The 22,795-nt window shown below is 41.5% G+C and overlaps 3 protein-coding genes across 3 annotated transcripts; 2 read left to right on the forward strand and 1 right to left on the reverse strand.

Annotated features, from left to right (window-relative positions):
- Positions 1-395: 395 nt before the first annotated feature.
- Positions 396-1,544, forward strand: LOC308290167 (N-acetyllactosaminide beta-1,3-N-acetylglucosaminyltransferase 2-like; the record flags this gene model as incomplete). Its single annotated transcript, XM_080731942.1, has 1 exon — positions 396-1,544. One exon carries the CDS (start codon positions 396-398, stop codon positions 1,542-1,544), a length of 1,149 nt encoding a protein of 382 aa, XP_080588068.1.
- A 2,283-nt stretch (positions 1,545-3,827) lies between these two features.
- Positions 3,828-17,230, reverse strand: bckdha (branched chain keto acid dehydrogenase E1 subunit alpha). Its single transcript, XM_080730852.1, has 8 exons — positions 16,896-17,230; positions 14,854-15,030; positions 13,835-13,921; positions 13,204-13,312; positions 12,510-12,671; positions 10,772-10,978; positions 8,078-8,219; positions 3,828-6,503 (listed from the first exon to the last, which is right to left on the reverse strand). The coding sequence occupies exons 1-8, from the start codon at positions 17,025-17,027 to the stop codon at positions 6,161-6,163; spliced, it is 1,359 nt and encodes a 452-aa protein (XP_080586978.1). The 5' UTR covers positions 17,028-17,230; the 3' UTR covers positions 3,828-6,160.
- Positions 17,231-17,818: 588 nt separating this feature from the next.
- On the forward strand, positions 17,819-22,378 carry exosc5 (exosome component 5). Its single transcript, XM_080730856.1, has 6 exons — positions 17,819-17,926; positions 18,975-19,088; positions 19,814-19,935; positions 20,891-21,031; positions 21,662-21,751; positions 22,194-22,378. Exons 1-6 carry the CDS (start codon positions 17,827-17,829, stop codon positions 22,287-22,289), a joined length of 663 nt encoding a protein of 220 aa, XP_080586982.1. The 5' UTR covers positions 17,819-17,826; the 3' UTR covers positions 22,290-22,378.
- The last annotated feature ends 417 nt before the right edge of the window (positions 22,379-22,795 follow it).

Below are 22,795 nucleotides of genomic sequence, written 5' to 3' on the forward strand. Positions count from 1 at the left end.
AGTTATTCGTTATGTGAAAGTCCTATGACTATAAGATATAGCTTGCCCAAGAATTTCCACTTAACTTGTATTGTAACCAATGTATCTATTTAAATGTTGTTTTTCTTTTGTTTTTGTTTTTGATAGGCACACACACCAAAAAGGTCACTGGTTTGCTGGGGACTCCACATCTTATACCCACTTGGATATAATCACTCTAAGACACCACAGCCAATTGTTCAATTCCCTACTCACAGCTTAGTACTATGTTATCAAGGAGGCGCATCAAAGTTTTCATGGCTATAGTTCTCCTGACTGGTTTGTTTTGGTACTTATTCAGTCCCTTCCAGATCCAGCCATTGGTCTACAGTCATTACAGCCGCAATGCTCCAGCCGAAGACAATGTCATTGTCATGATGGACCCATGGCTCCGTGACAATGACACAAACACAGCACAGCCACCCGTGACCGTGGAGAAGAGGAGTGAACACATCCCTCCAAGTGCCCTGAATGTGTCTGACAGCTTTAGGAAGGATATCCCTCAGAATGGGGCTTACTGGAACCGCCTGCTCCACTCCATTCTTAGGCGGATGGACGAGGGGGACAGTAAAATCAGAAATCTCAGTTGGCCCCACTGCAGGGAATCGAATCAGGAGGTCTTGCAAACCAATATGCACGACTTCAATTCCTATACAGAAGAGGGCCAGGAGTTTGTGCGGGGCATGGACTGCAAATCTCCCCCGGTCCTGATCGATCAGCCCAACAAGTGCAGCGGGTCCGAGTCCGACGATGGCCAGACTTACCTCCTCTTCGCCATCAAGTCGATTCCCTGGAACTTTGCCCGGAGACAGGCTGTGCGGGAGACCTGGGGGAAAGAGCTGGTCTATGAGGGTGGACTGAGAGTGCGCACAGTGTTTCTCCTGGGAAGCTCGTCTCCGGACGACCCCGACCTCAGCCAACTGCTGGCGTATGAGGGACAGGTCTTTGGAGACCTGCTTCAGTGGGATTTCCGTGACTCTCTTTTCAACTTGGCCCTGAAACAACACATGTTCTTCAAATGGTCACAGAGGAACTGTCCGCACATCTCGTTTGTGTTCAACGGCGATGACGATGTGTTTGTCAACACCGAACTTGTACTCAACTTCCTAACGTCTCTGGAGCCAGGGAAGGCCTCTCAGTCCTACGTGGGACAAGTCATTAACTCAGCCTCTCCACTTCGGGACCCTAAATCTAAATACTATGTTCCTCTTAGCTTCTACGATGGCCAATACCCTCCTTATGCAGGAGGAGGAGGCTTCCTGTTCTCGGGTGCCTTGCTAGAACGCCTGTATGATGTCTCATATTTCATCCCTTTCTTTCCCATCGACGATGTCTTCGTTGGAATGTGCTTTAAGGCGCTAGGAATTTCAGCCGATACACATACAGGCTTCAAGACCTTTGATATCAGGGAGCAAGATCGTGAGAACATGTGTGTGCATAGATATTTGATTTTGGTTCACCAGCGCAGCCCACAGCAGATTAAGATGCTGTGGAGAGGCATTAACAGCCCAATGTTGAAATGTTGACTATTATACCTCGCAATGGTGGTGAAATTGGGTTTGTTCTATTCTTTTATTGCGTGTTGTGTGTTGTGTATTTTTTTACTGTCTTATCTCGTGTGTTTCATTCCAGCATAGTGCGGGTGAGAATGCTGAAAGGGCTTTGGGGCTTTAAGAGTGATTTGTTTTGATTGGATCGCTTCTTAAAGGGGAAGACCACCCATTTTCAAATTTGAACTATGTCATTAATATACCTTAGAGGAGTTGTGTGGAAATAGAAAGAAAGTTCCCCCTCTTCTGTGTTGCCTAGAACTGGAGGATTGATTTTGGGGTTTGTATTGTAAAGTACAACTTGATGACATCACCCATTGTACTTTACAATACAAACCCCAAAATCAATCCTCCAGTTCTAGGCAACACAGAAGAGGGGGAACTTTTTTTCTATTTCCACACAACTCCTCTAAGGTATATTAATGACATAGTTCAATATTGAAAATGGGTGGTCTTCCCCTTTAAGTTCCTAAGGCACAGCGAGTCCAATGCAAATTTGTATTGGTCAATCAGTTTTTGTACACAACCCGAAAAAGTGAAGGAATAGAACTGGGATAGATTGAATAAATTACACAACCTCGCAGCAACTTGTCAGACGACAACTTCTGAGAATGCGGCTGGATTGTCTGAGCCTGGATAACAAAATGTAGATACAGTTTTGTTGTTTTAAACACTTAGGGCACAGTCACACTGCACTTTTATTACAGCCTACCTACAGTATGAGGGCGAATTCTGCCAGTGCATTTCATTGGGAATGGAGCGGTCATTTGTGGATTTCTGCAATTCACATTCCCTTTGAAATGCATTAGCAGGATCCGCCCTCATAGGTAGAATAAAAGTGTGGTGTGCCCTGCCCATGCCCTTATATTTATACATTACTTCAGCTTGTAGATCTGCTAAGTTGGCAACATCCTGAATCTAAACGTCTTTCAAATTGTGTGTTATTTATTGTTTTCCAATATGATTGCTGGCTGCATCATCATATCTGCCTGCATCAGAGGGAGGCATACCTTTGTGTGTGGAGTCGACTGAGGAGGCAATGTTCAACTCGAAAAATGCAATTCTGGGAAAATTGCAAGTGAGGTTGCCGTGACACGCTCTTGCAAATGAATTCCGTCTTACTATTTTAATTTCCCCCTTTCAAGTCAATGGGGAAAATGTATTCACTAATAAATTAATGTGTCAGTCCTTGTCCCTTTCATGCCCATATATGGAGATCCCTGATGTCATCAATATTAAGCCCATATCTTGGAATACCCATATATGAGCATAATGTCAGTCTCATGTGGTAGCCTATATGACGTCAGACATCTATGATGTAGTGTCATCTCCATATTTGGGAAAAGTAAAGATTTTGCATTTTCCCATTCAAGTCAAAGGAGAAAATGTATTCACTAATAAATCAATATAAATTAAACTATATAATGCATCTCTTAAAATGCAAGCACATGATTAACGATGAAGCCAGTTGATTTGACATATTATGGCTCAAATGCATGCCACCAAAACTGTGGGAGGAGTAGTGCATGTTTATCTGGAAAGAAACATGGATGGAAGAAATATTACCAGTCTATATACTGGTAACTGGTTGCCCTGTTAGGGCAATCACACTAATGCCAGGTTGATTCAGTTCAAAGTTATGCATTGCAGAGATTACATTCCTCCAAAGAAAATATCAACTGTATTCTATTATTATGTGGCCTAACTGATATGTGTCGCTTTGCAATGCGTTGCAAGCTTGTAGATCGGCTATTTTCACTACATCTTGATTATAATTCTTTTAATTTATGGGATTTCCTGGATTAGTTTGTTTTTAAATATAATAGGCTATATATAATTTTAGGAAAAGACAAGGGGATCTTTACTGGAGTCGTGACCCACAAATAGCTCCCAACCCACTGTTTTGGAAAGAGAGCTCTAGGTCATATCATTTCTTGTTTTGTCCCACGACTGTCCTTTTAATTTATAATACCGGTACTTTTTTTTTTATTGCCAGCTTGACGTTGTCAGACTTGCCTTGTTTGACTGTTCCAAAGCTATTGCCATAGTCAGTGCATACAGACACTACCTTTATCTTTGGTATGTTAGTATCATACTATACTGCAGTTCCTTATGTTTGGCACGTTGTCTTTTACATATTTGTTCCATTTTTTTGGAATGTGGGTATTTATTTATTGCTTCATTTGTACAGATTATGTTATTTATCTTTTTTTTGTTGTTGTTCAATATTTGTTTTGATTAAAAGAGAAGAGAATTCCATTGGTTTCTTCTTTTCTTTATTGACTTTGAAAACACCATGTCAAGTTCCATTTCTTTCTTCCTTTTTTTGCACAAAACACCAAACATTAGATATAATGTAAATAATCAGTATACAGTTGAATGCATTACAGTAGCATCATTTAACAAATCCAACCCTCCAAAATGTGGGCATGTATTCTACTAGCCTTGAAAAAAGAAGAGAAGTAACAACCTCCCCAAAAGGATAAACACCTCACATGGTGAACAGTGGAAAAACACCACAGCCGCTGCATAGAACAGTTACTGTACCCTCCTGGATGTCCTTATAATAATACAGTACCCTAGTCCAGTGGTCCTCAACCTTTTCAGGAAACCACCACCAAAATAATCATATTTGAACTGGGGACCCCCCACCCTACGAGCACTAAAAGTTGAGGCATGACATTGTGTATAGATTTTGTATATCACGGTTCTATTGTGAAAATAGCCGATGAGCATGTAGATCGGCCATTTTCACAATTTCTGCCTCTAATGTTTCACAATTTGACCAATGTTTAATTTGTGATTTAGTGGTCCACTTAAAAGTCCATAAATTGTCACTTTAGAAATGTGCTATACATTTAAACTTTATGTTGGTTTGTTTACTGTTGAATGAGAAGACAGTGTTGCACATTAAGTTAATCATCTGGGGACCCCCCACAATAATTTGGGGACTCCCTTGGGGGTCCCAACCCACAGCCCTAGTCAATGGAGAAGAAATGAGGAAAAATATAATTTTATTACAGCATTGATTTACAATTGTTTTTTTTTTCTTTGTGATGACTTGTAACTCAACCTACTGCACTAGGAGGGGAAAAAACTACATTGTGTACATTAATGTGTACGCATTAACAACCTCTGCCGATGGAGACACCGTAATTGCTACAGTACGATGTTAAAGATGACAGCGCATTCCAGCACTGTCGCCTTCAGTCAGCAATACTTGTGGACCAGTATGCGTCCTACCCCACACCAACCACGTTTACTGGTTATATTGCATTAACATTCTCCACCTTACAGATTGGTTGAATTAACGGTTTGTTCCCAGACTATAGCTTTAATCCTGTTATCGACACAGTAGTCTTGCGTAGCCAGACAACTATTCCACAATCTCCAAATGCTATATAGTCCCGAACTACACCTCCTGAAAGAGTAACGGAAGCTGGCATTTTCGTTCATGAAAATACAGTATATATATTTTTAATTTCTATTTCTGCTAAGCAGTTAGCTATATATGATTAGATTTTAATTTGTGTTGGGATACATTTGCACGAATGTAAAGACGAAACAGAAGTGGGGAGGAGGCTTCACATACACGTATCACTTACTCACGATCAGAGCTTCCGCTCTCCAGACTATGACGGAAGCATTTGAAAACTGTGGGAGGCAACAGTCTAGCCACGCGAGACTATCGACACAGGCAATATAGGTTAAAAAATAAAGATCACAGTAAGTCTACTCATCATCACACAAGAGTTCAAACTACTGGTAGCTGTCGTTCTCTTAACATAAGGCACAAAATCCAGACGTATGATGATCTGAATCGAGCTCATCGTTCCCTCCCCTATAATTGTGCAGAAAAGACTTATCAAGTCATATAAAAACTATAATTCTTATGCAAACAGGAGATGGAATATGAAGATACTCACTCACTCCCTTCACAGTGAAATCCCAGTGTTACATTAAATACTATTTTATGCTTTGCCCTATGATGGTTTGGCGTGAAAATAGCTACAAGTACTGTAGGCCTGTCACAATTACTAGGCCTGTCACAGTTACTAAGTAATCGCCTCATCGGAATTATTTGAGATAATTGTCATCATGTTGAAAAATGTTCATACATTTTCAAACATTGTTCAAAAATAGCACAAATAGCGGATCAACAACTTGCAACGCGTCACTTCGTGAGGGGCGAAGCTTATAGATCAGCTACTTCTGCTATTTTTATTCTTCAAAGTATAAAATTATTAAATATGTCAGTAATCTCTTTGTGTATTTAAGTTATTCGTCAATTTTTGATTACGAAGCCTAAAAGGCAAACATAAACTACGTTGTTCCAATGTTCAGTGCCAAAAACACAATTAAACCCTTAATCGCAATTGACAATTCATAACAATTTCGAATCGCTATAGCCCTATCTACTAAGCACTAATTTACGCCTATATTTACATGCCCACAGTAGGGACACCGGGTTCAAAGTGGTAAACTCTACAAGAGCAAACTAATGTATCCTACATGTGTAAACTCTCTGGAGTCAAATAAAAGTAACACTAGGGATTTGACTGTGTTGCTGCTCGTCCAGCAGACGCCAGTGGTTATTTCTCGTACAGGTCCAGGGGGTAGTGCTCCTTGTACTGCTGCAGATGTCTGTACATGTCTTCCTTCTGCTTGAGCAGGTTGGGCGTCAGCTCCTCGTAGACGTCCGAGAACATCAGGTTCACGTTGGGCTTGTGGCGCTTCTCGGCCTTCTCGAACGCCTCCATGACCATCTTGCGCGTCTCCTTCCGCCAGCTGCGCTCGTCGTCCTCGCTCCACCAGTCACGCGCCGTCATGTAGTGCCTGAGCCGCGAGATTGGGTGGTCCTGCTTGTCCCAGTAGTTGACCTCGTCCACCGAGCGGTACGCCGAGCTGTCGTCACTAGTGCTGTGGTGGCCGATTCTGCGAAAACCAAGTGCCAGTCAAGTTCATTTCGAGTGAATCGAGCACATTTCGATGAGATGAGCACAAAGGACTCCGATGGGAATAAACCATAGGCTTTCTTGGGTTTAACCCATTTAGAACGGGTACACATTTTGTGTATCATTATTTTATGATTTAACTATTGAAAAATAGCAGATATACAAGCTCACCGAGCTTGTAGATCTGCTATTTTTGAAAAATCGTGAAAATTTTAATTTTGACCCGATTCTATAAGTGTCTTTTGAATCCTTCTAAGATTTTTGGAAAAAACCTATGTTTCTATGTCAGCAATCTGGCTAGCCATCGTCAAAGAAAAGGTCCTTTTCAGCTCAGTTAGTCTGTTCTTGAGAGACTACTATGTCAGTGGTTCTCAAACCTTTTCATGTGAAGGACCCCCAAAATGATATGTATTTGGCCACGGACCCCCATCTCAAAATATTTCGTTCCAGGGACCACCCAGAAGCAAAATTTGAGTTACAAACGTTCGCTTTGAAAATACATATATTCAAAGATTTGCACACATTTTCACGACTTTTTCCAAAAAATAGCAGATCTACACGCTCGCAGCGTGGCACTCGGTGCCGCGCTGTGAGCTTGTATATCTGCTATTTTTCACTGGTTAAAGCATTCAATAATTCTAGGCCTAAATGGGTTAAAATCCTCTTAACCTTGTATTGAACTGTACTTTCAGGTGCTTTTGTTTTCACAAACTGCTAATAAAAGTATTCAATCAATATACCCACATAAGTGCTTAATCCCCAAAATATTTTAAATCAGCCAATTATGTTTAGCCCTTCTCTTTATGCCGATAAATTCTTCCACATGTTTCTGTGATGTCCCCACTAGGGATGCACCATCGGTATCGGCCAGATATCGCTATAAGCCGATATTTGCCGTTTTCGGTCAATATCAGTATCAGCAAATAAAGCTGACATTAACTGATGGCAGTAGCCGATATTTATCGGTTGATAAGCATACATTTTGTGCTGGCTATTTTCAGTATGTTGGTGTATTCGTTATCTGCAGCCAAGCTGTACATTCAGAAGAGTTATTTCTTATAATGAAAATGTATTTGTTTCCCTGAAACAAAAGGCGGAAACAAAAGGCGTACATAAATATGTAAACAAATGTCCGAATCAGCTTCGTCTATCAGCTAAATTATTATTTCAAATTCAAACCAAACCGGCCAAGAATTTCCAATTTTCCATATCGGTGCATCCTTAGTCCCCGCTGTTATTCACTACTGGCTCACCCCACCAGTGAGGAGCCCCCACCAGGAGGAAGTAGCGCCTCTGTGCTACTCCTCCCGCTCAACTCTTCCAACCGACAGGCACAGTTCCAGCCCGTAAAAGCTGCGCAGCAGTGACAAAGCACACCCTCTCCGCCTGGCTTCCCTCCCAATTGTGTTTGTATAGATTCTCTGCCAAAAAAGATGCGCCGTGGTGGAATCGAACCACAAGGATCCACGCGGTGGTGGACAGGTACTGTACGTTACCCCTGCGTCGCCCGAACGCACACATTTTTATTCACCCCACCTGACTGCCAAAACCAACCTGTAGGTCATGGCCTCGATGAGGAAGGGCTGGTTCTCTGCCACGGCTCGGCGCCGTGCCTCCTTTGTGGCGTTGTACACTGCAAACACATCATTACCATCTACGCGGATGGACATCATGCCGTAACCTGGCCCCCGGGCAGCTGTGGGAATAAAAATATATGATCAAGTATTCCTGTAGTTAAGTGATTCCATTCCCATGTATATGTTGTGTTTTTTTCCCCTCATCTGAACTGTGGTGTTCAGAGTTACCACATCCATACTGGGAATGAACGTGTTTATAATAAGCTGTTAGAATATGATTAATTCATATCAACCCTTCTAGTCATGTTGTTGACTCTACGTTACCCCATATCATGTACACTTCTGAAACTAGAAACTGCCTGGTTCTGTGTCTTTCACCTATACTTGTTTAGACCCCTTAAGAAAGGTTAGTTCAGCTGTCTGGTGGTCTTTGTAAGGTTGAGGTGTCAAACCTCATCCTGGTATTGTTGTGTACGGCAAACCAAGGTGGTTGTTTGGTACCTGATTCCTCTTCTGTATAGTAACTGCTTAGCAACCAAGGGGGTACTAAAAGTCTTTGCATCCTGTCTGAGAACACAGTTACAGTCCGAATCTGTTCATGAACGATAGTCATTAAATCAGACCTGCCAACCCTGGCAAATTTTTTTGAGTACTCATCGTGCCCGCGGCGCCCGCGGTGCAATTTTTGTTGTTTTCCCGCACAAAACAGCGTATATTTTGGGGGGTTCCATGCACCTTTTTGGGTGGGACCTTTACAGTTATGTTAACAAAATTTCACACCAGAAATGTAGCACATTGCATGTCTTGACTTACACTAATAGGAGGAGGCAAGATGTTAGAACAACCTTTTAAATAAAAATGCCATTTGGTCTGGAGAAAAAGTAGGCTAGTATTACCAGGCTATACAGTAGTTGCATTGGCAATATTGTTGACAAATCTTTAATAAAATATACTAACTGCACTTGCTCAGAGTTAGTTAACAATAGACTAGCAAAACAGCCGATCACCAGGAATGAACATACATCAATATAATCATGTTATTCAAATTGCAAAATAGCTTTTCATTGTCAAGTAGGCTATTTATTTACATAAACCTGTCTTTGTTAATTGAGCAGCCTAAATAAAACCACATTTCTGTGCAAGATTTGCATGAAGTTCAAAGTATTCAACTCATGTAGGTTTCTATTCCATCCATTAATTGACATATAGGCCTACATTGTGTATAGATCACATACAGCCTAGTCTGTATATTCATTCATATAGGCGGCAGGCTACTCATTGTTGATAGACCATTAATGTCTTCATATATTCACAGCCACAGGTGATAAATAATTTGTTCACTGTTAATGTTTTTGACAATACACATAGGCCTAATATTCATTCATTCATACTCGAGTTAAAGTGGAACAGGCAGCCCAGTATTTTATCCAATCATGGCCAATGTATGCTTCAGTTCATTGTACTAAGAACTGGGTCACACGTTTTGACATTTTCCGACTGGTTGCTCGCTGCAACACCGTTGTATGACGGAGTATAGTAGTATAGGCATAGTACAAGATTTCACCACTTCTCACCATCGTGGCTGCTATGACATGTGAATGCACCTCAAAGGAGGGTTTTAAAAGTTTATTATTAGCCTACCTGTTAGATCGTTGGCAGCACTAAGAGGCGAACAGTCGCTGTGCATCGACTCGCACGACACCACGGTCATTCTCCGTATAGTCTTCTTTATACATTAATCTGATTAATATCGCCGTTATGTATCCGATCGATAACTCGTCGGCGTCGCTGTGAGATGCGTGCATGCTGAACTAAACCAAAACCACCTTCTTATAACTCTATGACCAAAACAAACAGACTCCGTCCGCCAATCGGTTCAATTCTTCTTCTGTTGACAAAACGAGCATCGCCTCTGTTCTAGTGCTCCCCAGCGCCATGCACCCCATTCACACACCATTCATGTGGTGGCTGGGAGGAACTACACGGCAAGGAGCAAAAATGTTTGGCTCACTTGAGCCACAACACAACGCAGAATGTGTTGTGTTACCATCCCCCGAAAATGCGTAGCCGTTAGAGGAGTTTGCGTACCTGCGTACAGAGACTAGAAATGCGTGCTTACTACGCAAAATGCGTACAGGTTGGCAGGTCTGTTAAATCTTTCTTTTATACTTTTAAAGGTGATACACCATGAATTTTCACTTTTCCTATTTTAAAACCTTTTTTTGGGGTCCCACTAGCACTTTCTATCCTCACAAAGTCCCATTTCTGACCATTGTGTCTTTCTCTGTTTTTGGGAAGCCTGAGGTTAAAAGTTTTCCACGGGTTCAGTTCAGGCCAAAGGTGTTACTGCAGCTAAAAAATGCTCTGAGAGCCATTCAAAAATGAGAGAGGCTCTCTATCCAGGAGTGGTAATTTAGCCTCAAACCTTTTGAAAAACGTTTTTGGGACATAAACAATATGACATAAATACTTTTTAAATGCATGGTGTATCACCTTTAAACTGTCTGAGCATTTTTCCTATCAGAAGGTAGAATTGTTTTGTCTTTTCCCCACCACAGAATACAAAAAGAAGAGTGTGTCATCTGGACACACGAATGTGTAATAACATGTTAATACAAAATGTATGATTAATATCTTAAAACAGATGCAGACACTGGCACTGTTCTCTTACCGATGCCGTCCCCTCTGTACTGCTCATTAGTAGGGGTGGAGATGGCGTAGCCGTTGTTACGACAGAAGAAGATCAGCGGGCACTCCAGCGTGGCGGAGAAGTTGAAACCAGCATGAGCGTCACCCTCGCTGGCCGCTCCCTCTCCGAAGTAGCAGATGACGGCACGGTTGGCGTTCTCTCTTTTGACTGCATATGCAGCCCCAGCCGCTGAGAAATAAAAAACACATAATGTTAAATATCAACACTATAGTGAGTGACTAACAGCTGCTGTAACAGCTATTCTCAAACTTCAAATGGGAAACTTCAACATTGCCCATCCCATTGTTTTAGGTTCAAAAGTGGCATAACTTTAAGTTGTATCATGGTATCACACATAGTGTACGCCCCTATCAATAAACACAGAACAATTATTAGAGCTCAACTGACATATCTGTCTGGCTTATATTGTTCATTATTTGACGGTTCGACAGTTATGCAGCAGATGTATCCCAATTTTTTACTTTTACCTTTAAACCTTTCTGTCCCTATACTTTTTCTGTCCCTAATAGCAGATCTACAAGCTCTCAACATTATTTTTGTAGGGAAAACATTATGTCGGTTTTTCAAATTAGAAAATGTTTCACTTTTTGACATGAGTCTAGGGCTCTCATCAGAGTCCCTGTCCCTTGTGTCAGCCCCCTCTGCTGGACAGTTTTAGCAGGAGCTTAGAGTTGGGCCACAGTTTAACAACATGCTTTAGGTGGAAAAACAAAATGTATTGATCAGTAAACCTTATTATGGGCCCTTACCCCTTATGGCTTATTTTCTGGGGTATTCTTTACTATTCGCCTAGCCCCGGACCCACATTGTCATAGAGCCATTTAATCATGTCTGGAGTCTTGCAAATCAAATAAGACTATGGCAGAAAGTCACCTGGGCTGAGTTTCACACAGTCTCTCTTTCCTCCAAACAGGACAGGCAAATTGTTGTTTTTGTTTTAATTTTTAGCACCTCACAAAAAACCACACCCATTCCATACTAGACCTTCCTATTCCATAACCTTTCATTTTCCAATTCATTATTTTTATTATTATATATTTTTTTTTAATATATATATATTTTACCTGCATTCTAGTATGCAACGCCCATTCTTGTCACAGTCCTTGAGCTGTATGACGACCTCTTAGACTGAACTGTTCCTACCATTTATCCATTCATCTAAACACTCATTGTCTAAATGTCTTGTTGAAAGCAACAACAGTCATATGCACAATATGTCACAACATCAATATTGAGGCGATTGGTCAAAGATATTTAGATATTTGTTTTGTCCCCCAGTCCTAGATAAAAAGCATACCCTGGGGTAGGGCTGTCACAATTATTACATAATCGTCTAATCGTGATTATTTGACATAATCGTGATTATTTTTCATAATCTTCATAATCGTTTCCATGTCAAAAATAGTGGAAATAGCAGATCTACAAGCTCACAACGCGCCGCGATGCGACGCGTTGTGAGCTTGTAGATCGGCTATTTCCACTATCAATGTTCTTTTTTAAGTATAAAGTTGCCAAATATGTCAAGTAATGTCTTTGTATATTTAGGTTATGTGTCATATCTACCATGTGTAACTTCAAAGCCTAAAAGCCAAACAGAAATGTGATTGTCAATGACAAAAACACAATTAAATCGTTAATCGTAATTATTTGAGAGAAAATGAATCGTCAATGTAAAATGTCATAATCGTGACAGCCCTACCCTGGGGAATCTGTGTGGCCAGCGGAGAAGAGATGGTGATGAAGTTGAGGTCTTTGCTGCCGTAGTGCACTGGCATCTGGCGACCCTTGCCCAGGTCGTCTGCGTTGGCGTAACACTGGGCCATGAACAGATCCAGTGGGAAGCCGCGGTACATCAGCACTCCTACAGGGGGCAGCAAAGAGAGAGCAGTCGAGGACCGAGGTGTCTTTTAGTGCAGGGGTTTTCAAAGTGGGTGACGGGGCACCCTGGGGTGCCGCGACGGCGAGTTCATTTGATAATATTTGGAATTTATTTAGACACTTGAAAAAATATTTACTATCATTTTAAACGTGAAGTACAAAGTTATTTTCAGTCAGTTCTAACCAAAATGGCTATTATCTCAACGTTTTCCTTGAACCATAATCACTAAAATATCGTCACTGTCGGGCAGAAACCTCGTATCTCCAAGTTTCAGATGTGTACGACTTTTCGCAAAGCAAAGCCCTGCTTCATCATACAAGACTGTCGCACAAAAGTAGTGAAAACAGCCGATCTACAAGCACACAACGCCTCGCATCGTGAGGCGTTGTGTGCTTGTAGATCTGCTGTTTTCACTAGTTTAGTACATTTTATAGATGATAAATACCAAACAAACGGTTTTGGACATACAAGGTTTCCACCCGACAATCTGCCAATAACGGTGCCTGATCCTTACCAGCTTCTCTGTACTGGCCGAAGACCAGGTCAGTGGGGTCGAGAGCTGCAGCGCTGCCGATATGCGTCCCTTCTTCACCGTAGTTGGTCATATAAAATGAGATACGACCCTACAGAGAGAACAAAACCTCATGTAATTAACGACGGAACAACTAACACATTTTGTCATATCTCACTGAGTTGGTTTTGTTCAGAGCAAATCTGTGAATCATAAAAAGAAATATATATGTTGCTGTCAGCTGATTCAATTACATTCTTCTCAATTCTAGCAATATATATATATATATATATATATAAAAGAAATACTAATACAACTTGCAAAATTATGGAAACTGACCACACAAAACAACTATAAAAAGTAAGGGAACATTTTTATAAATGAGAATTAAGAGTTTCTTATATTGCCACGTTTGTACAAATGAGGAATATCGTCTTGGTCGGTGCATTACAGGACTAAATATAAAAACATACAGTGCACGCAAGCTCTCAAGAATATTTATGAAAGTAAATAAAGATAAAGACGGAAAACTATGGTTATGTAAAGAAAGGTGAATCATTTAGCTTGCGTTACACAAATACGGAAATAGTAATATACATTACGCACTGCACTAGACTGCAGGAAATGCACTCACCTGTCTCTGAGATTCGTACAGGATCCTATCCATGGTGTTCAGCATGGTCATCTTCTGATAAAACTTTAATACGGTCTCTTTGGACAACTGGTGAAGGAACACAACACCACACCAGAACTATTAAGCCTGCCATTGTATCTAGAGTACTGGTACATGTGCTGAGCTGCTGACACAATATTTGTATGTGTTAAATGTATTACACACAGAAAGATCCAGTGTTAATTGAACTCTCAGTGTAGAAAGGAAGGTGTTTAACTGAGCTAGGGGTCATCGCCATGCTGGCTTGAGGTGGACATTTGTACTTTTTTCTCTCTTTTTTTACCATGGACAGACAATACGTGTAGACAAACACGGTCTGTAACTCTAAGTGTGTATGAATGGAAACAAATGGACCTGCTAACATTAGCCAAAAATAGATGATCTGCAAGCACATTGTGAGCTGCTGTGGATCTGCAAAAATTGATGAGGAGATTTGGTAAAGACAGAAAATAGCAGTCCAAGTACAGAATCACGACACAGGTCCAGTTTAAGTCTAGAGTAGGGGTCTTAAACAGGGGGTCAGGGCCGTCAAATCTTCGTGTGATAGCATATATACCGTATACAGTATATACATTTCTTTTACATTAACCACTTGAAACCTCGCATCCCTATTCTGAGGAGAACAAAGACAAAAATAATAGATCTGCAAGCTCACGTGAGGCAGATCAGCTATTTTCTGCCAAAAGGGAAAAAAGAGCAGACCAAGTAGGCCTACAGTGAAATGAGTGAAAGGTCAAGTTTTTTAAGTATTCATGTGGTTAAATCATGAAAATACACAACAACATGCATCCAAGCCAACACTGATGATAGTGCTATCAAACAAGTCTATTTGAAATCTATTAAAAAATGGAATCTGCAACAATACATAGATGTATATATAGTGGGGCGTCCCTGCTTCATCACTCTCTCAACTAAGGGGTCCTTGTCCTGGAAAAAAGGTTGAAGACCCCTGGTTAAGAGGGTGCAAGTGGTTAGCACACCTGTGGATCTTCAGAAGGGTTGATGATCTGGCCCTGGCGGTCCATCACGCGGTACACCGGGATACCAGAGATGACGTTGGGCTCAATGAACTGTAAGTGGTCCACAAACTCTGCCGAGGCTCCAGGGAACTGAGGCTTATCCATGGCCGGGTCAAAGTGCTCTTGACGGTGCACCGACTAAAAGAGAGAAGAAGGGGAAAAAAGATTTAAAATAAACAGTGATACAGTACAGTATGCTATGCTTCTGTACTGTGGCCACTCAGCAGTATACATAGAGAGGGAATAAAGAATGATAAAGAACTGTGGCCTATACACGTCAACAAGAACAAGTCTCTCTAATAGCCAGAAAACAAACTTAGGCCCTGGTGGCTGGTGGTCCGGGCACCCTAGGTTGCTTGCAATGCCAGCCTGACAGCATGTCACGGATTTGAATCCCGATCCGACTTTTGCTCCATGTCACTCCCCATCTCTCTGCCCATTTACTGGCAGTCTACTGTCCTATCAACCAGCAAGACTCCCTAATCGGAAGATAAGCGACTGTCAGGTCGCATGTATACACAATAATGTTGTCTGCAAAAACCACCTCATGGTGGCGCTAGAAGAGGGGCATGTGAGAAATCAGGGGCAGAGGTTGTGGTTTGCCAGCCAAGGAGTGTGTGTGCAAAGTTAGGCATGGATAGGGGCAACGGTGCCGGAGATAAGAGTAGGGCCAAAAGTGTGACGTGACGGACAGACTGACTGACGGACAGCCGGTGGAGCTTTTCATAGTAACTTGCGACCTCACGGTCGCAATAAAAGGCATGAGCCCCAAACAAATCTTTAAAAAATGCCCTTTTGCCAACCCCACCTAGGGCGCTGATGACACAGAGGAGAGAACACGCCACCAGCGCCCACAGCGGGAATCGAACCCAGGACCTTCTAGGCTGTGAGGCGACAGCGCTACAGACTGTGCCCCTTTCCGGATTTATTTGATACAACAGATGACAATATTATGATGATTATTAAGAAGACAGGGAACTTGAAAAGACCCCAAAGATACAAATGTAATCAGACGACCCTGATGCAGTATTTTGGATATTAAAGGCAAGCATGCAGTTCTCCTTTCCCAGTAAACAGTAATACAGACAGCTCCTTATCTTTTCTTTGTTTACGTTCCTTGCCAGTGCACCCCAATGAGACACAATCATAACAATGTGTAGTTATAATAGCAATAATTCAGAATCCAGTCATACAGTATAAAGAAATACTCAAAGTAAGAGGAGCATGAATGAACAATATGCATTGCATAATATTCAATCAATAACTAAGCAGGAATATAAATGTAATTTCCATAAGCTTCTGTTTTTGTTCATTCTAACAAGATGGGTGACATCTATATCTTTATTGCAGTTATGAATGAAGTGATCGCCAGATTCGCCACACACCCCTGAGTCTGACCAATCATAACATAGCAAGTGAATGTCGTTAGCGCTACATTGCTAAAACTAGCATCCTCGCTTTAGAAACATAAAATCACAACACTATTTGATAATGTAAGGCTAAGGTTGGTGTGAAAACATTCAATTTGTACAATAACCCAAACAAGTCTGTCCGTGTTGCTGTATGTGATAGTTTTAGCTCGATTAGCTTGCAGGAGAATCCGTTACACCGAAATTGGCATGTCTATCGACTTCTGTGACGCCAGGGGCCGCTGTTGTGAAATAATGTTCTGCTTGGAAAGCCTTGGCTTGGATGCTTAAAATAAAAATACCACATTGACATGTTTCAAATATATTTAATTATGCACATTACTACAATGTAATGCTGACATTTACTGTCAAAATACAACAAAAAGACAGAAAAACCAGCCAGACTGAAAAAAAGAAAAACGTAAACGTTTCATGTCCTGCTGCCGTTCCTCCTCCTATGCAACAGCGCCCTCTAGAGTCACAGCGGTCGATAGGCCACCGATGTCGGTTAAACGCTGCCAGGCGACCTTACACGTTATCCTAAGCGAATAAAACCTTCTCTTTTACAAAAACGCACAAACAATAAGAACTCACATTGACCCTGAAGGCCCTGTGCTGCATCAGCCTGGCAGCCCGCAGCCCTGCGGTCTGACGGATGGCCTGGAAACACGAGCCATACATTCTGAACATCATGCTGCTGCTGCTCCGCACAGCGGCCGTCGCCATCTGTCACTGTTGACTGTCACTCTTCTCTGTTGTAGCAGTTGTGTTGTAAACTGTTTAATCGCAGAAGATGGGAGAACAGTAGAGACTTGTATTATAACGTGTCTTTCTTGTCCTGTAAACTGGACCACACAGACGGTCGGGTCGACGATGACACGATTGCAACGAACGTACGATCACCTCAGGATTGGTTGGTCCGATGATGGGCAAACTTGCCCTTCAAGGTAGCAGGCGAAGGGAGCGTGCGTCGGGGGAAGTAATGGGACGCAGCCTGTATCTGTATGAAAAAGCAACTGAACTGAAATGGTTATATTTTATATTAGTTTAGATATTTTCTACTTTTACTCTTTTCCACGATTAAAATAACATAAACAATATTTTTTTTCTTCTTTTTTTTTACATTTTACATTTGAGTAAAACAAGTTGTGGGAAAACTTGCACAACAATAACAGTCAATAATATGAATTGAGTACAAAAGGATCCTATTGTAAACACGCGCCAGAGTGCTTTCTTGGGTTTAAACCCACGCGTTAACCTCAAGCAACTTAGATGCTATAAAATGATGTGTCAAATAAATTACCGTAATAAACTGAAGTCCCAGACAGTCCCTCAGGATTGGAATAATAATGGGAAAGGGGAAAGGGAAGGTGGCAGTGAAAAGGTTTGGGACGTAGCCATTAAAAAAAAAGGTTGGTGTTGCTGATGTCATCATTAAGCGTCCACGGCAGCAAAACACAAATATACGTCAATCAGGAGCGACGCGTCCATGCCTATGGTCCATGCTGAACACCAGAACATCACGATGGAGACCAAAGAACTTCATAATGTTGTTAAACTGAGGGAGTTTGGCTGCGAGCAGAGCTTACTGTCCAGACCTGACGGCTCTGCCTCCTTCACACAAGGTCTTTATTGATTGCTATGGATTGATTGATTCATTGATTGATTGACAGACAGGTTCAGTAGCAGACTTACACGCCATCGTACCATGGTGTGTCTCTTGACGTTTTCGCAATCATAATTAATGTGTTCATACAAAAGGACCCCAATGCAAACAAGCCATTGTGCTTTCTTGGGTTTAAATCCTATTAGTAGAACTCGTATCTGAACTGTAGCTAGCTCTGGTCCATAGCGTTGGAGTTCTAGAACTCCAACGCTATGGACCAGAGCTAAACTGTAGCCTACTGTGCTGTGCCTTTCTTCTAATGAACTTCTAATAAAGTATTCAATCAATCAATCATCATTCTAATGTTGCTGCTGGTAAAGTTGGAGAGATGATTTCATGTGCTGCTGTGCTGGATAGCTTTACATTGTTTAATCTGCTAAAGTAATAAAGCTGTCAAGTAATTGTAGTGGAGTAAAACGTGTCTGACATTTAGTGGAGTATAGAAGTCTAAAAGTAAAATATGTTATTAAAAGCAAGTAAAAGTACCCAAAATGTTATTTTGCAATGCAATTTTAATATAGGATTTGTGAAAGTTGGATGATTGATTCATTGAGTACTTTATTAACAGTTTGCAAAAAATAAACAAAAAATGAACAGATAATACAGTTCTGTTGTCAGAGCTGTTGTGCTGGTCTATGCTACTGTATTTATTGTGAGACCGTGGGCTTCATAATAAATATGCAGGGACTGCCAATGGAAACAAGCCATCATAGTGCTTTCTTGGGTATAATCCTTTTAGCATCCTTTTAATTTGTATTGTGTCATGCCAGTCATGGTAGTACTGGGAACATTAATAACTTATCAATGAGCATCTTCTTTAGCTTGTTTCTGATGAGAGGCTGAGAACATTGGCAATAAGGCAGGACGAATCAGCAGTGTTGTTAGGCAGAAAGTGACGCTTTGTTTCTTCTTTCCTGAAAACCTTAAAAATATGCTCTGAGGCTAACGTCATGTAACATGATGCAACTCCTGTCCTGGCTGTCCTTTGCCCTTGTGTCTGTGTGAAGGAGACACCAGTATGTTGGCAGGAGCGTACGGCCCGGCAGAGGTCAAAGTCAGCAAGGAGATCTATGATCGTGCAACGCTGGAGGTGGTGATACAGCCCAAAGTAGGACTGCCAAGTGAGTGAGACGTCATTTGATTTACACCTCATCACAGTTGAACTCACGTTAGTAGACAGCCGGTAACTTCTGTCCAGTCTGTGTAATGGACTGTGCATTGTGAAAACCCTCAGTGTGTTACCCCATTAAAACCGGGAAAGCATTTTAGATTTTTACCTTGGCTATTAAAAAAATTGCAGATGTAAGCTTGCAGCTTGTTCTTAAAAAAATGTACAATATGTTGATAAATGAGATTTCCGGTTTCATAGTTAAATACGTAAAACGTGGCCTCCCTATTTTGCCCATGTCATTGTATGTAAAGAATTTAAAAAATAGTGAAAATGGCCAATCTGCAAGCTCAGCAGAACACATTGCAATGCCACCCTTGTGAGCGTGTGGTCGGCAACAGTCCGCCATTCCGAAACACCGCTATTCCGAAGCAGGGTTAGGGTTAGGTTTAGGGTTAGGGTTAGGGGTAGGGGTAGGGTTAGGGGTAGGGTTAGGGTTAGTTAGGGTTAGGGTTAGGGTTAGGGTAAGGGTTAGGGTTAGGGTTAGGGTTAGGGGTAGGGTTAGGGTTAGAAGTCAACGTTCGGAATAGCGGTGTTTCGGAATGGCGGGGTGTAACCCGTGTGGTCGTCGTAGGATGTATAAAATAGTGGTTAATCGCTTAAGTGTTTCCCCACCACACTTGTCCGGTGTGTGAACAAACTGTCTGTCTTCCTTCTTTGTCTTTTCTTCTCCTTCAGGTGTCCGAGAGCGAGCGCGAGAGCAGTGCGTGCGCGAGACATGCGAGGCCGCTCTGCTGTCTTCCCTCCACCCTCGCTCGTCCCTCACTCTCATCCTCCAGCTGGTGCACGATGACGGCTCAGTATCCTTGTCGCGCAAATTCATTTTCTGATACAATTGTTTTGGTTGAGTCATTTCGTAGCATGGTTTTTATTTCTCACGGGGAACAGACAACAAGTGCAAGCCCAGAGCAAGCTTCAGCTTCTGTGCTGTCAACATTACCAAGAAGCTAAAGCAAAAGAGTTCAACAATGTTCTTCCTCAATTGTTAAAAGTCCAAGTGAACTTGGAGAGGGTTTTATGTTCCGGTGATGTTCAGACACACAAGACGTGTGATCTTCATTCAGGCTTGTTCAGATGTTTGATATTCAAGGTTTCCCAGATGGAAAAGAGAACCTTTCCAAGAGCTTTTAATTACCATCTTCTCATTCTGAATATTAAAGCCACTCTCTCCCTCCACCAGTCAGACATATATAGATATATAAGATCACCTCCGCTTTCATTTGTGGTTTCATTATCTATGCTCTACTGATTTGCTACCTACTACACTCATTTTGAGTTTTAAAGTGCATGTACACAGTAATACTGCATTAGGGTTGTATGATTATGGATGAGAAGGAAATCACTATATTGACGAATATAATATCTAATTGCCAAGACGCTGCTACTTCTTATGGAAGTTTTATAAAGTATTTAAATGCTCCTCAAAATGTCAGGCTCAAATGAAGTCAGTGCAAGCAATGTGCACTGAAGATTTCTACCAGTAGAGAGCAACATTGAGCCACTTCTAGGGCATGAAACCATTGCTCATAACTGACCAGGAATTTTACCTTCAAGCAAAGACAGGCCATTTATAATTTGTTGTCACTCACTCTTTGGTTATTTATTAATCTTGTATGTTTTATGCATAGACAAAGAGATCATGCTGAAAAAGCTGTGTTGAGTTCATATTTGGCAAAAATATTTCCAATATGAAGTCTTGTTTGTCTGACATTCAGAATTGTTATTGCCAAGTGTTCTTCCTTAGCCAGGACGCAGCTTTTGTCCTGCTGCCTAAACGCTGCGTGCATGGCTTTAATGGACGCAGGCATGGTCATGAGCTGCCTGTTCTGTGGAGTCACCTGTGCTATCGACACAGACGGTCAGATCATCACTGACCCCACTGCAGCTCAGGAAAAGGTAAATAAATCATTATGGTTGGAATCCTTTAGGTTTTTAACCATTCTGGTTCCATAATGATTCTCTCTTAATGCTCCTTAATGCTTACGGGTCCATTTGGTTCCATTTGTACAATCTCAGAGTTATGATGGTCATTGAATTTAAAAGGTTTGAGAACCACCTGTATTGTAATTGAATCGCAGACGTGAAGTCCACATAACCAGCTCTGACAGTGTCTGTGATCAGATAAAAACGGTTCCGCAAACGGTTCCAAATGTGATGGAACCAATTCCTGGTTCCTCAATGCTTGATTCTGTTCCTCCGGCTTCCAGATCCTAACCCTAATCACAATGGGAGCATATTGTCTTCTTAATTAACAAAGTTGCTTTTGTCAAAGAAAAGAGCTGACCATTTCTGTGCTAGATCAGTGATTCTCAACATTTTTAGAATTTCAAGGACGCCCTGTTTGACATGCATGGGGCCACTGGGACCACAGTATACGCAGGCAAATCCTCAGTGTTGATTTAACTCTGTTACAGTTACAGACCCATAAGGTTCCATTTGGTTCCTAAATATCATTTAGCTGGGGACAGAAACGTCCTTGTTGAACATGTTAACGGAGTCCCCGCCCCTTGTCGCTGACCTCTACAGGAAAGTCGAGCTCTGATGACCTTCGCTATCGACAGTACAGAACGCAGGGTGATGATGTCATCGACCAAAGGATCGTTTTCAGTCCATGAGGTCAGTAGGTCAGGAGGAGCCATGTGTACCAATACATAGAAGTAGAGTCTGAGCGATGTATCCGTCTTGGCCATTATTCAACTTTTCTTTTATTATATCGGTATCAGCAATTATGCAGCGGATGTGTCCCAATCATTATACTACGTAGGTGAACATTTTAAATCATTTTCAAAAACCCTGAGTAGATGACCCAATTTTATTGGGTCAAGTGAAATATCCCTGGTTATTTGTATTTATGTGTTTGCTTATAGGCCTACGTTAAATCTTCTCAAATAGAATCTTTAATCCAATCAAAGTTGTGTTGCAATTTTTGACAATATCAATCAAAACACCGGGATTGGCGGCGTCAGACCCAAAAATATGGCATTGGTCTGCTCTACAAAAAGGTTACATAATATTGCAGCTTTAAACATGCGCGTCTCTCTGTATTGTGTCCACACAGCTGCAGCAGTGTATAGCCATCAGTCAGAAAGCATCGGAGAAGATCTTCCAGTTCTACAGAGATTCCGTCAAGCGGCGATATTCCAAAACACTCTGAAGAAGAATCTGACCTCCTATTCCCTGTTTGATTTGTGTTTTTTTCTTTAAAACCGTCTTTTCATATTAATAAATGTTTATTTCGTTCAATATTGTGTGTGTTTGTTTTTGTTTTGTTTTGGATATTCTACTCAGTTAGGCTGATGATAGGCTCTTGGTTCACTTATTATCCTAGATTACTATTGCCATGCATTTCAGGTTTTACCATGTGTTATCCTTGCTTACTGTAAATCGCTCTGGATTAAGAGCGTCTGCTAAATGCCTAAATTCATAAGTGTGTGTGTGTGTGTGTGTGTGTGTGTGTGTGTGTGTGTGTGTGTGTGTGTGTGTGTGTGTGTGTGTGTGTGTGTGTGTGTGTGTGTGTGTGTGTGTGTGTGTGTGTGTGTGTGTGTGTGTGTGTGTGTGTGTGTGTGTGTGTGTGTGTGTGTGTGTGTGTGTGTGAGAGAGAGAGAGAGAGAGTGCTTGGCTGACAGTGGAAGAGTGCACAGTGTGTAAAGAGGAGCTATG

Source organism: Nannobrachium achirus (genome assembly GCF_963921795.1).
Source record: "Nannobrachium achirus genome assembly, chromosome: 8".
NCBI lineage: Eukaryota > Metazoa > Chordata > Actinopteri > Myctophiformes > Myctophidae > Nannobrachium > Nannobrachium achirus.